At 42.9% G+C, this 15400-nt stretch overlaps 1 protein-coding gene across 2 annotated transcripts in view; it reads left to right on the top strand.

Annotated features, from left to right (window-relative positions):
• Positions 1-15400, top strand: part of Pdk1 (Phosphoinositide-dependent kinase 1) — a 776015-nt gene that overhangs the window by 582564 nt on the left and 178051 nt on the right. For both annotated transcript variants that reach the window (XM_068378675.1, XM_068378674.1), the window contains exons 12-13: positions 7958-8078; positions 8298-8431. In XM_068378675.1, coding sequence (XP_068234776.1) covers positions 7958-8078; positions 8298-8431 — 255 coding nt within the window. The remainder of the gene's footprint in view (positions 1-7957; positions 8079-8297; positions 8432-15400) is intronic.

Below are 15400 nucleotides of genomic sequence, written 5' to 3'. Positions count from 1 at the left end.
GCCGGCAGCCGGCCCAGCCGGCACAGCACTCCCGGAGCCTTGCATCCATAAGGGAAACCTGAGCGACTAGGCCACTACACGCAGAGGCCCAAGCCGACCCTACAACCTGCGGGCAAGCGGTGAGATTGTAGGAAAATGGCCAAAGGGTTGCGATGGCTAGGCCATCACTAAACGACAGAGGTGAGATGGGGGAAAGGGTCCTGTATAAGGTGTGGAAGGAGCCGGCAGGGTTGCCGGTCCTACCACACCCACAAGAAACTCTGTTACAGTATCGGCGCCATCCTAGGCGGCAGGAGAATATCTATTCTCCAGTCTAGGGTCTGCCGATACAGTAAAGGGGCTGGCAGCAATCTTGCCCCCCCACCCCACCCCAACCAGGAGAGAAACAGAGTTCCAATGCTGGTGCCATCTTTGGGTCTGCAAGCACAGGACTAGTCAACTAGACCACATGGAGAAGGTAGCAATATCATATAAGGCCTTCAGGTGTGGTCTAGGGAGGTCTAGCCTCCTATGCCAGCATCTTAATCCGACAGGGGAATGACTATTCACCCTGCTGGCCAGCTGCCGGCACAAGACTATCTACTCTGAGGTTCTGACCAAAACCCAAAACCTGCCATCTGCGGTTACGGGGAAGGGACAGAAAACTTTAGCCTAGTCCTGCCTGAATGACAACTCGAGGCACGACCTGACTAGGGTTGTATCCTAAGGCTAAACTCAGAGGGAAGGAGGGATTACTCTTAAATCTCCACTGGAGACAAGTATCGCTTTATATAATAATTCTAGGAGATATCTATCTCCGCCTGAATTGATAAAACGATATGCGAGGGTAACCGGGGAACATGTATGAAAGTATACTAAAGCCACTAGGCTAGTAGCGCAATGGCAGCAAGAATCGACTACCTAAATCACCGAAACTCTTTCGTATACTATCTTTAGAAGAGGAAATTATTATGCAATCACTATATCTTACATGTATAAGTTGCCTAAAAAGCTTCATTTAATTTTATAACACTAGGAATGTCTATTATATCATGCATGAAAGTAAACTGAAACGCCTAAGCTAGGAAGCCTAGTGTATGCAAGTTTCGGTTACCTAAATCGCCGAAACTATTACGAATACTATCGGCATCATATAAATAACTCCTAACAATGAAGACTAAATAGCTAACATTATTTTATGCTATTTATACCGGGAAAGTCGTTCTGGCTAACTAAACTCATGCATTACGAACGACAGCACCCATGACGCCTCCAGTTCAGGCAACAGCTCTTCCATAAGTTAATTTAACTTGACTTAATTTCAAAAGAGGCAAGAGCTAACATTTATACAATGTAAAGATCAAATACTCAGATTTCCAGAGGCAGAAGAGGCTGGAGATTACATGATAAACGGATTTTGAGCGAAGCGAAAAATCTATTTTTGGGTGAGGTAGCCATGTCGTCCTGATGGAAGTTCCTTTATAGTAGCTTCCTAGGTTATATTTAACTACAGTGATATATCCCAGAGGATTTTACTTAAGGTATCCAGAATTCTAACTCCTGGCGCGAATATCCCTGGCTTTCGCCTTTAGGGATATCGCATAATATCAGAGGACGTATTCTTGACACGACACTTAGCTATCTACACCCCTAATAACGTTTACGCTTCGAGAGGGGAAAGTGGCAAGAATTGGAGGAGAGCCGTTATTAAGGCACGCTCTATCTCCTACTATTGAGTACCTCTATGATGTCACTTCCGGGCGCCATCTTGTTATTCCTTCTTTCGTAGCGAACCTTACTCGGTGTTTCCCAGTGCTCTCTCGCTATTTTTTGGATTATTTTCTGCTATGATTCTTTCTCCAGCCTCATCTGCCTCTGGAAAGTTGAGTATTATCTTTATTTTGTATAAATGCAAGCTCTTGCCAGTTTTTTCTTTGATTCAAGGTTTAATTAACATAAGAGCTGTTGCCTAACCGAAGGCGTCATGGACGCTGGCGTTCGCTATGCATGTGTCATTTAGTCAGCCAGAACGACCTTCCCGGTATATTTCGCTTTAATAAATTTAGCTATTTAGCCTTCATTGCTAGGAAATTTTTTATTATGCCGATAGTATCGTGGTTTCGGCGATTTAGGTAACCGATCCTCACTTACGCTAGGCTTCCTAGCCTAGGCGTCTAGCCCTTGCTTTCATGCATGATATAGTTTTCCTAGTGTGGTAATTTTATTGAAGCTTTAGGCAATATTTTATACATATGAGATATTACTGCATAAATTTTCCTCTTCCAAAGATAGTTTACGAGAGAGTTTCGGTGATTTAGGTAATCGATTCTCACCGCTTCTAGGCTACTAGCCTAGGGGCTTTAGTATACTTTCATACATGTCCCCGATTGCTCTTGTATTGCCTTATTTAAGTGGAGACTGATACCTCCTAGTCTTTTATAAAGTGATACTAATCTCCGTAGGAGATTTAAGAGCAATCTCTTTTCCCTCTGAGTTAGCTTAGGCTGAACCCTAGCCAGCTTTGCCTTGAATTGCATTCGGATAAATCTAGGCTAGGGTGTTTCTGCCCCTTCCCTTAACCGCAGATTCTGGTTTTGGGTTTGGTCAGAACATCAGAGTATTCCGTCTGTTGTCGGTTGCCGACTGGCAAGGTGAATTGAATTCCCGGGTCAGGTTAGGCTACCGACGCAGGAGGCTAGACCTCCCTAGGCCTCACCTGAAGGCATTATATAATATGATGCCTCCTCCCTGTGGCCTAGCAGACAGTCCTGTGCCGAGAACCTAAGCTGAAGAATAGAATTCTTCTATTGCTTTGGGGACTCCAACACTAGACTCTGTTCCTACTGGCTGAGACAGCAGCGAGGGTGCTGCCAATCTCTTTCTGTATTGGGCTAACCCTAGGCTAGGGAATCGAATTCCCTGGCCCCTTGGGATAGTTCTAATACTGGAACCGAGTCTTGTTAGGTGAGGTAGGACTGGCTTTGCTGCCGGCTCCTCCCTCACCCTACAGGACCCTCACCCCTCCCCTCTGGCCTTTAGTGATGGCCTAGCCTTCACATACCTTGGCTATCATCCTACAATCGGCCCTAGTGCCGGTAGGTTGTGGGATTGGCTCGGGTTTTCTGTCGGCTGCCGGCGGAGATCCTACCCCCCTGTCGAGTGTTCTTCAGTCCTCTCTTGGTCTGCCTTCCATAACCCTGCCGGCAGAGATCGGTGGGGTTGTGGTTGGCTGGAAGCCTGAATGTTGCATTTCCCCCTTCCATATAAACCCTCATTCCAGATGGAGGGCAGTAAGGCTGAGCCTTTACACGACCCCTCATCCATGCTTTCTCTCTCCCTTACCACTATAATCCAAAAACGAGAGAGCAACCGGGAAAATCACTGAGCGAGATCGCTACAGAAAAAGGAATAAACATGGCGGCGATGATGGGGCCATCTAGATACTCAAATAGTAACGGAGGAAGGGTACCTTATTAATGGCGCCCTGTGTTTTTTGCCACTTTCCCCTTCGAAGCGTAAACGCTATTCAGGGTGAAGATTTTCTATGTGGCGTGTCAAGAATACGTCCTCTGATATTATGCAATTTAACCTAAAGGGAAACTTTAGGGATATTCGCACCAGGAGTTAGAATTCTGGAGACCTTAAGGTAAATTCTCAGGGAATATCACTGTAGTCAAATATACCCTAGGGAGCTACTTAAAGGAACCTTCCATCAGGACAACATGGCCTGAGCCCAAAAATATAATTATCATATCGAGCCCTAGACTAGCCTACCAATAAACGTCACTTGGAATTCAAGGTGGGATTTTCATATCAGTTGTATAAGACGAACCCAAATTTTCAGGGATGATTATAGGATTTAAGGGTTGTTTTATGAGTGGAAATTTACAGTACTCCTTCTGTTATGTTTTTATACAATATTTGTTATTTAGAAATGTATCTTTATTCATTAACATGAAACGTACAAATATGGGGGCGGGGTTTATTTTGAGTGTGGGAATGGATTGTTTACATTTTAAGTATTTCTTATGATGGTAAATTGAATTGATATACAACTAAATTGAGATATGAGCTTACCCCCGGGACGACTTAGATTTGTAAGTCAAGGTATCACTGTATTAAATGTATCTTAAGCGTTAACCAATAATATTCCATTCAAATAACACCATAAATATAATAGTAAACGTTACATCCATATGGAGAAAATTGTTTTAATAAATGAGTAGATTGAGATACGAGCTTGCCCCTGAAACGAATTAAACTCGCAAGTCAAGGTACCACTATTAAAATTAGCTTAAGATTGAACCGTTAATATCCTATTCAAGTAACAACATAAATATATCAGTTAATGTTACATCCTTAGAAATTTAAATTCATTTTGCCATTTTCCAATGTTGCCTCATCTCTTCAGTGTTGAAAATAGGTTCCAGTTAATACTGTTTCTCAAAGACAATTCATCCTAAAATTTATGTTCAGTAATATTTCTGTGGATGTTCTGGAAAGAAGTGAAGAGAGTAAGGAAGGCTGGCTCAAGAATTGAAGAGACAGTGAAAGATGGAAATGGAAGGTTGTTAAAAGGAGAGGAGGTAAGGAAAAGTTGTGCGGAATATTTTGAAAGTTTACTGAATGTTGAGGATAATAGGGAGGCAGATATAATTTCTGTTGCAGGTGTTGAGGTGCCGGTGATGGGAGATGAGAATGAGAGAGAGATTACAATAGAGGAAGTGAGGAGAGCACTAGATGAAACGAGAGTAGGAAAAGCATCTGGTATGGATGGTGTGAGAGCTGAGATGTTGAAGGAAGGGGGTGTGACTGTACTTGAATGGTTGGTGAGATTGTTTAATATGAGTTTTGTGTTGTCAGTGGTACCAGTAGATTAGGTTTGTGCATGTATTGTACCACTATATAAGGGTAAGGGAGATGTGCATGAGTGTTGTAATTCAAGAGGTATTAGTTTGTTGAGTGTAGTTGGAAAAATGTATGGTAGAATGCTGATTAATAGGATTAGGGATAAAACAGAGAATGCAATCTTAGAAGTACAGGGTGGTTCTAGAAGAGGTAGGGGTTGTATGAATCAGATTTTTACAGTTAGGCAGATATGCGAAAAATATTTAGCAAAAGGTAAGGAGGTGTATGTTGCTTTTATGGATCTGGAGAAAGCGTATGATAGAGTTGATAGAGAAGCAATGTGGAATGTGATGAGGTTATATGGAGTTGGTGGAAGGTTGTTGCAAGCAGTGAAAAGTTTCTACAAAGGTAGTAAAGTATGTGTTAGGATAGGAAATGAAGTGAGCGATTGGTTTCCTGTGAGAGTGGGGCTGAGACAGGGATGTGTGATGTCCCCGTGGTTGTTTAACTTGCATGTTGATGGAGTGGTGAGAGAGGTGAATGCTCTAGTGCTTGGACGAGGATTAAAACTGGTAGACGAGAATGATCATGAATGGGAGGTAAATCAGTTGTTGTTTGTGGATGATACTGTACTGGTTGCAGACACAGAAGAGAAGCTTGGCCGATTAGTGACAAAATTTGGAAGGGTGTGTGAGAGAAGGAAGTTAAGAGTTAATGTGGGTAAGAGTAAGGTTATGAGATGTACGAGAAGGGAAGGTGGTGCAAGGTTGAATGTCATGTTGAATGGAGAGTTACTTGAGGAGTTGGATCAGTTTAAGTACTTGGGGTCTGTTGTTGCAGCAAATGGTGGAGTGGAAGCAGATGTACGTCAGAGAGTGAATGAAGGTTGCAAAGTGTTGGGGGCAGTTAAGGGAGTAGTAAAAAATAGAGGGTTGGGCGTGAATGTAAAGAGAGTTCTATATGAGAAAGTGATTGTACCAACTGTGATGTATGGATCAGAGTTGTGGGGAATGAAAGTGACGGAGAGACAGAAATTGAATGTGTTTGAGATGAAGTGTCTAAGGAGTATGGCTGGCGTATCTCGAGTAGATAGGGTTAGGAACGAAGTGGTGAAGATAAGAAGGGGAGTAAGAAATGAGTTAGCAGCTAGAGTGAATATGAATGTGTTGAGGTGGTTTGGCCATGTTGAGAGAATGGAAAATGGCTGTCTGCCAAAGACGGTGATGAATGCAAGAGTTGATGGGAGAAGTACAAGAGGAAGGCCAAGGTGTGGGTGGATGGATGGAGTGAAGAAAGCTCTGGGTGATAGGAGGATAGATGTGAGAGAGGCAAGAGAGCGTGCTAGAAATAGGAATGAATGGCGAGCGATTGTGACGCAGTTCCGGTAGGCCCTGCTGCTTCCTCCGGTGCCTTAGATGACCGCGGAGGTAGCAGCAGTAGGGGATTCAGCGTTATGAAGCTTCATCTTTGGTGGATAACGCGGGAGGGTCGGCTGTGGTACCCTAGCAGTACCAGCTGAACTCAGTTGAGTCCCTTGTCAGGCTGGGAGGAACGTAGAGAGTAGAGGTCCCCTTTTTTGTTTTTGTTTCATTTGTTGATGTCGGCTTCCCCCCAAAATTGGGGGAAGTGCCTTGGTATATATATGTATGTAATATTTCTGCTGCCTGAGGCCGACTGCTTTTTTATTAATTGAACATATTCATGGCAAATCTTTTAATATAACATTCCATTCTATTCTTTCTGGGTACATTTTTCGTGACCAAAAATATTTTCATAGCTTGCACAGTTGATAAGCTAAATATTAAATTTTCTCAATTTATTCTTCCATCCAGGTGTTGGCATTTTTTATACCATGTGAATGAACCCCTACCATCTCTTGTTATAAGGGTGGATTAAAGGATCTTGAACCTTTCACAGCTTTATGTAATCCTTTCTTATCATTTAGCATTGACAGTATGGTGAAATGATAATTGGAACATGCTTGCTATTACAATTACTTTTTCACTTGCTTAGTGTTGAGGGATGATTTTCATCCACAACCTGGGTTTTGAATGTGCTATAATGTCGTATGGGAGAGAAGCAGTGCATAGCAACTAATTGTTCCAAGGAGAAAAAGATGGAAAGTTAACAGGAAAATCTGTACTTCTTTGATTAGTATCCCATCATTTAAAGTAAAGTATATTATTTCACTTTGTAAGGCATCTAGATAGCAGGTACTTCACACTGCCACTATTTGCTTTAAATGATAATAAGGAGCATAAGAGACTATCAATGTATATAAGGAAATTTTAATAATTGCTTCCATTACAGTACTTCACGTGTTTATGTAAAAAAAAAAAATTGATGCCTACTGGAGTTATTCCACAAGTGAAACAAATAGTTTGTATTCAGGATATATAAAAATGTTGTGTACTGTATATGAATTTATGATGTCGCATATTCATAATTTACAGGCAGATGAAGTACTAGTTTTTAAGATATTATAATTATTACAGATTGTTTGGGATCGAAAGAATAAATCAGGATTAAAACCAATTGAATTGGAACTGATGCTTGGCTTAGACTTGAAAGATCAGAAGAAGAAGGGATCAGAGTGAAATGATAATTGGAACATGCTTGCTATTACAATTACTTTTTTTCTTGCTTAGTGTTGAGGGATGATTTTCATCCACAACTTGGGTTTTGAATGTGCTATAATGTCGTATGGAAGAGAAGCTGTGTATAGCAACTAATTGTTCCAAGGAGAATAAGATGGAAAGTTAACAGGAAAATCTGTACTTCTTTGACTAGTATCCCATCATTTAAAGTAAAGCATATCATTTCACTTTGTAAGGCATCTATATAGCAGGTTCTTTACACAGCCACTATTTGCTTTAAATGACAATAAGGAGTATAAGGGACTATCAATGTATATAAGGAAATTTTACTAATTGCTTCCATTACTTCACGTGTTTATGAAAAAAAAAATTGATGCCTACTGGAGTTATTCTACTACGAGTGAAGCAAGTACAGTAGTTTGTATTCAGGATATATAAAAATGTTGTGTATTGCATATGAATGTATGATGTCGCATATTCATAATTTACAGGCAATTGATGTACTAGTTTTTAAGATCTTATAATTATTACAGATTGTTTGGGATCAGAAGAATAAACCAGGATTAAAACCAATTGAATTGGAACTTATGCTTGGCTTAGACTTGAAAGATCAGAAGAAGAAGGGATCAGAGTCAGAAACTTCAAAAAAAACTGGTTGGTTTATCATATATTTAATTTTAGTAATATTTAAGATTTCTTGAGTTAAAAAAGGTGTGTTGCCAGAATGTCTTGTAATTTATTATAGTGTAGAACTGTTTTACGTTAAGAAATCAAACTCAAATACACTACTGTTAGTTGAAAGTAATTTTGTGGTATTGTATGGAAAGTTTTGAAAAGAAAAATATTCTTTTACTCCTTTTTTTTTTTTTTTAGGGAAAAAGAATATAGCAGATGTTGCGGATGAAGAATACATCTTGAGACTGGCAGTCCAAGAAAAGGAAAATAAGTGGCACAAATTTGTAGAAGGAAATTTAATTCTTAAACAGGGACTTATGGATAAAAGGAAGGTATGATTCTTTGACATCTTAAGTGATCATTAGTTGATGAGAAATTTTCAATTATAAAACTGTCATTCCTCATTTTTTTTTAGAGTTAGGCTTCTACAAGGAGTTATGATTTTATAAGCATTGAATTGATATCCGATGTTCAAGAACAGGGACGAGTCCCAGAGGTTGGAGTTCCTCTGGTCAGTAATATCCAAAGGTGAGAGAAGGTCAGAGAGACCCTTTGTCTTCCTGTTCTGCATTTTTATCATCACATTAGGTAGAAGATAAGGGATCATCTTAATATGAAGGATCAATGGCTAGCCATCTTGTTGACCTTGGTTAAGTCCTTTAATGATATGGCTCCCTTCTTTAGCAATATACCAAATGGCTTCCTAAGACAATTCATGACAATGAGACATAGCTAGGACTCCAGAGGAATTGCTTTGCTGTTTATTTGAAATGTTGAATGTAACTAAATATGGAAAGAAAGTAGCTAGAGGCTATATCTTAACCGTCTCATTAGCTAAAGGATTATGACCTACTTGTGGTGAAAAGTGCTGAGTCTGATAGAAAACCTAGAGTCTCTGGTCAGGCAACAAAGATAAATGAGCATTGACTATCACTATTATATCACTTACTATGCTAAAGCTGATAAGGATTGAGACTGAGATTAGAGCTGTTGCTACATTTTCTTATCTTATTTTAACTGTATTAGTAGTCTTTCTGTATAGCAGGGTTGGCCCAATTTTAACTTTATTAGTAGTCCTTCTGTATAGCAGGGTCGACCAAATTTTAACTTTATTAGTAGTCCTTCTGTATACCAGGGTTGGCCGATCGAGTCAACTTTCTCCATCTAAATTTCATATACCTCACATTCTTCTTATACCTTAATTCTACCTCCTTTCCAGTAGTAATATTCCAGCATTCCATCTCACCATCCTCACTTGGTTCTTCTTCCAAACATTCCCAATGATTTCCTCTTAGCCATTCACTATGATGATGTAGTTATATTTCAAAAACGTGCCTGGTGATACAGACGGTGGCATCCGGATACATCATTTACAAATATAAACCACATGGAGGTTAAAATTACTTTAGAATTACTCTTATAACTCGTATTCACACTTAGGAAATTTAACTAAAAAATCTCCTCTCCTTCATATGGCTAAAGAAAATATTCTTCAGCCAACGAGCGAAGTCTTTGGGTTTCTGTCCTTTATTTCTGATTGTGTGAGAGCTATTTTAGCCTGTTTTTTGTTACCCTATAATATCACATTGCTCTCTCTAGCCAATGGGGACATTCCCTACCTCAGGCATTACTCAAACCCCCCTGACACCCTCAGCTTAGACGTAGGGATCCTCACATCTCACCGCACCACTGTGACGAGCTGAGAGAAGGTTGTGACTTAAAGACAGGATGAAAGCAACTGAGTAACTTTATTACAGAACACTCTCCTTTATATACAAAAACTCAATACAACAGGAAATTTCCTGTTCAAACCAACACCGCATCGGTTAACAGTTAATGGTGAGAAAAACATACATGTTATTTCAGGTTCTTTTTAGTGCGTGGGGAGAGCGAAGATACAAGCATAATATATACACAAAATGAAATGTCGTTAATATGTACGATTGTGTGACATGCGGCTGTTACATGGCTCCCCCCTAAAAATGACATACTGTACATGTTAAATAGGGCGCCCTGATCTAGAGAGGCAAACTGTAGGGGGGTCATCTGGCAGGAGATAAGCAGGTTTTAGACGATCAATGGAGACCCAGTCTTCTTAGCCACAAATGTTTAGTAGGAATGCTTTCGGACTGCATCAGATCACAAGGAAAGGGCCCATGTAAGGGGGCGTTAGCGGTGGCTTGCTAGTGTCTTTGCGCAGGAAGACGTGCATTGCAGAGTGCAAGTCTGTCGGTATGTGATGCTTCGCTGGAGGCTTGTAAGTCTGGCGGCATGGAGTAAATTTTCCCACGACGTGACGTATGCGCTGGAGATCGTCGGAGGAGGTTGTAGAAGGAAAAAATTCAGCAGGGACGACCAACGCGTTGCCATACACCATTTCAGTTGCCGAGACTTTGAGGGCGTCTGTAGGAGTGGTCCATAGTCCCAGGGAAGCTGAGTTAACCAGTTGGAGTCCTTGCAGCGGGACATCAAAGCTGCTTTAAGGGTGCAATGAAAATGTTCAACCATTCCATTGGCAGCGGGGTTGTAGGCAATTGTCTGATGTATGGTGATGCCCAGGAGATTCGCTAATGATGTCCACAATTGAGAGATGAAAGTGGTACCCCTGTCAGAAGTAATATGCTCATGGATACCAAATCTTGCAATCCATCCTGAGAGTAAGGCAGATGTACATGAGGCGGACGTTGCAGTTTCCATGGGAATGGCTTCAGGCCAATGAGTGGAGCGGTCGATGACGGTAAACAGGTAACAATGTCCTTGTGATGTGGGTAGGGGGCCTACAACGTCGACGTGAATGTGTGTGAAACGACGCTGAGGTTAAGGAAAGGTTCCCACTCCTGAATCCGTGTGTCAATTTACTTTGGAAGTTTGGCAAGAAGTACAGGCGCGGACCCAATCTTTAGTATCCTTAGAAATGCCGTGCCAAATGAACTTCGTCTTCAGCAGCTGTGCAGTAGAGCGGCACGAGGGATGTGAAAGGCAGTGAATGAAATCAAACACCTGCCGGCACAGGGGAGCAGGAATCCAAGGTCGCGGTCTACCAGGACTGACGTCACAGAGAAGGGTGGTGTTGGAGTCTTCAAGGGGGAAGTCTTCCCAACAGAGGGATGTGCAGGATGTCCTACATGCTTGATACTCTGGATCCTGTCGTTGAGCTGCAGCCAAGGCATTGTAATCCAATCCCAGTTGAACGGCAGCCAACGGGATTCGTTTTCCCAGGGACGTATTGAAGGGTGCAATTGTATTCAGCCACGGCGGTGAGATATCGGCGTTGATGTGCGGACCAGGCGTCAGCTGTCGAGTGAATGCTTGCACCAGTGGCATGTGGTCTGTGCGAATGACGAAGGGCGTACCTTCTAAGAAATGGCGAAAGTGACAGACAGCCAAGTGCACCGCCAGCAATTCGCAATCGAAGGTAGAATAACCCGATTCTGCCTTGGACAGTTTTCTGCTGAAGAAGGCCAATGGGTGGGGCGAGCCATTGACCATCTGCTCGAGTACTGCACCAATAGCGACGTCGCTGGCATCTGTGAAGAGAAGGAGAGGGGCATGTGGGATAGGAAAAGTGAGAGTCGCAGCGGTTGATGAGGCCTTCTTTGCATTGCAGAAGGCTGCTTCTTGAAGGGGACCAGACTTCAGGTCCTTTGGCTTGCCCTTGAGGGAGGCGTAGAGGGGAGCATGAGTGGCGGCAATGGCTGGCAGAAAACGGTGATAATAGTTGATCATGCCCAAGAATTCCTGCATAGCTTTGACGGTCGAGGGGGGGGGGGGTTCCTGAACGGCTGCTTCCTTCTCAGGGAGGGGATGGGCTCCTTCAGGAGTGATGTTGTGCACTAAGAACGACACTTCATTGGCCCCAAAGGTACACTTGTCGTACAGGACTACAAGGCCGTTTTGTTGCAGGCAATCGAGCACGATGCGCAGGTGACGGAGGTGTTCTTCTTTTGAGGAGGAGAACACAAGTATGTCGTCCACATAACATACACAGAAGGGGAGGTCCCCTAAGATGCCATCCATGAGACATTGAAACGTGGCCCAAGCATTACGAAGGCCAAAACAGGAGTAATTGAAGGTGTATGTACCGAACGCAGTGGTGATGGCGGCCTTGGGGATGTCTTCTGGGTTCAAAGGCAACTGGTAATACCCCTTCAGGAGGTCGAGCATAGAGAAAACCTCTACTTTGTGCAGGTATGAGGTCACGTCGGCGATGTTCGGGAGGGGGTAGTGATCCGGTTCTGTTTGCATGTTCAGGCGCCTGTAATCCCCGCACGGGCGGAGGGAGCCGTCTTTCTTCAAAACGATGTGTAAGGGTGACGACCATGGGCTGGAGGCTTTTTGGCAAAGGCCCATTTCCTCCATTTCAGCGAAGGTCTGTTTGACGGCTGCCAATCATTCCGGTGCCAGACGTCTGAATTTTGCAAAGACTGGGGGTCCCGTCGTCTTGATATGGTGATAAATACCGTGCTTGGCAGGAGCCGTGGCCGTTTGGCGAAATTCTGAACGAAAAACTTCCTGGTACGACGTGAGGAGGTGGGCGTAGGCATCCGTGGGTGCGCTGATGTGGAGAGCGAGGTTGGAGGGGCAGGTTGAAGAGGTGTCGACAAGTACGAGTCTACGTTGACCAATCGTTGGTGGGTGACATCGACCAGAAGGTGGAAATGAGAGAGGAAATCCGCACCGAGGATTGGCAATGTGACGTCAGCAACGAGAAACTTCCAATTAAATTTACCGTTTCAAAACGATAATGTGAGGTTCTCGTAACCGTAGGTGGGTATTGCAGATCCGTTGGCAGCTACCAGGCAGACGTCGGCAGACATAGACAGACTACATCGTGTCCTGAAGAGTTCCCTTGGCAAAAGAGAACGACAAGCACCCGTGTTTACCAAAAATCGCACGCCCGTTCCTGTATCATGTAAAAAGAAGAGATTAGAAACATGGGAGGCCACCGCCACGAGCGATGGCCTACTTACACGTTTTTTTGGCCACTGACAATCCTTGGCACATTTCTTCGCGGTTGCCCCGAATCTGTAGTGGTGGTAGCAAAACTGCGGCGGATGGGAGGTAGTTAGTGGCTGTAGAAGTCGTTGGTTGGGGCGCGAGCGAGTGTTGGGTGGTGGGCGGCTTTGTCGCCGCTTCGGCACGTCACGGGGTAGGCGTGTATGTCCTATGACATTCACGTCAGCTTCGGTTAACGTTGAATAGGCGTCCTCTTCGTCAGGAGTGGAGGCGTTGATGGAGGTCATGAAGTGGCTGTTCATAAGGGTGTCAGCTTTGGTCATCAAGTCCTTTATGGGTAAACTATCAACATCGGGTATGGCAGCGCATACAGGTTTGGGTAAACGGCGTATCCACAGGGCACGAAGTAGGTTCACCTCACGAGGAGAGCCGTCTGCGGCAGGTTGCAGGCGAGTGATACTGGTCATTTTCCTGAGGACGAGCGAAGCCCTTTGGTCCCCCAACAGTTGTTGAGAGAGCTGAAAAAGCTTTGCTATACGGGCGGCTGGCGACTGCGAGTACTGCAGCACAAGGTATGTTTTGAGGGCGTCATACGGTATTGGGGTGTCTCCTTGTTCACAAAGCCAGTATAATATTTCCGGGAAGGTGCCCTTGGGTATCGCCGCGAGATCATAATCTGCTTTGGTGGTTTAGCGAGTCACGTCCTTGGTGCGAAACTGGACTTCTGTGCGCTGAAACCAAGCAAACGCCTCTCCGCTGGAGAATGACGAAAGATTCAATGGGGCAGCCGCAGCGCCAACTTCCGTAGAGTCCGCCATAGTACCAACGACGGAGGGGGGAGGGGGTGGAAGGCGGGATGAGCGAGTCGACTTCCGGGGGTCACCAATGTGACAAGCTGAGAGAAGGTTGTGACTCAAAGACAGGATGAAAGCAACCGAGTAACTTTATTACAGAACACTCTCCTATATATTCAAAAACTCAATGCAACAGGAAATTTCCTGTTCAAACCGACACCGCATCGGTTAACAGTTAACGGTGAGAAAAACATACATGTTATTTCAGGTTCTTTTTAGTGCGAGGGGAGAGCGAAGATACAAGCATAATATATACACAGAATGAGATGTCATTACTATGTACGATCGTGTGACACACGGTTGGTACACCACCAACCAAAATACTTGCAATTCTAGTTCTTATTTGGGATTTTGTAAGGTCTATCTTAGTGTATTTCTATATTGGCATATGTGTTCAAATCACACAGAAAGCACTACTAAACTCTTCAAACAGCACCGGTTCTCCACCTCTCATCAAAATGTTTCACCAGTAATGCAAGTTATTGACACATGACAAGATTCATCTTTTTCTTATTTTATTCATCTTTTTCTCAGCTATCATTTTTACAAAATAATATCATCTTCTTGTCAAATATTTCATATTAGTATTGTTCATTGTTTTCACAAGTAAAAGTTAGCCTAATTTTGAGCATTAATTCCATTTATTGACATTCTTTGCAGTATCAATGAGCCCCTGCTCGGATGTATATTTTGGGCATTCTGAGCGATGACCAGTATTTGTTATGTTCTTATATGTGCAGTCTCTATTTCCAAGCCTGTGAAATACAGAAAACAGGAATTATTCAGTTCATAGTAAGAGACAATCAAGATGGAATGACAAGAAGAATAAACAAACCTTATATCTGATGGATTAAATTTATAATAGTCTCTCTCTCTCTCTCTCTCTCTCTCTCTCTCTCTCTCTCTCTCTCTCTCTATACTGTATATATATATATATATATATATATATATATATATATATATATATATATATATATATATATATATATATATATATATATATATATATATATATTTTTGGGCTCAAGCCATGACGTCCTGATGGAAGGTTCCTTCGGTAGCTTCCTTGGGTATATTTAACTACAAGGATATTCCCAGAGAATTAAACCACAGGTTATCACAGAATTCTAACTTCTGGTGCGAGTATCCTAAAGGTTTCCCTCTAAGATATCGTATATCAACAGGGGACATATGTATTAACACGCCACATAGCTATCTGCACCCCATATAGAGTTAACACTTCGATATGGAAAGGTGGAGAATAACTGGGGAGCCGTTCCACAGTTACACTCATCCGTGGCTGCTTTTGGTACTCGAAACGTAAACAAGCGGGTGCCATTGCTAAATGACGTCACGTCCGTCCTCATCCTTCTGCTTGTAGCACCTAGCTCTAGACGGATTTCTCGTTGTGCGATTTTCATCGACTTGCATCGCCGTTATGTCTTTACCTTCAGCCTCGCCTTCTTCTGGAAAGTTGAGTACCAGGTCCCA

This window comes from Palaemon carinicauda, chromosome 8 (assembly GCF_036898095.1).
Source record: "Palaemon carinicauda isolate YSFRI2023 chromosome 8, ASM3689809v2, whole genome shotgun sequence".
Classification (NCBI taxonomy): Eukaryota; Metazoa; Arthropoda; class Malacostraca; order Decapoda; family Palaemonidae; genus Palaemon; species Palaemon carinicauda.
Note: the sequence above shows the minus strand (reverse complement) of the source record. Positions and strands in the feature narration are given on the sequence as shown.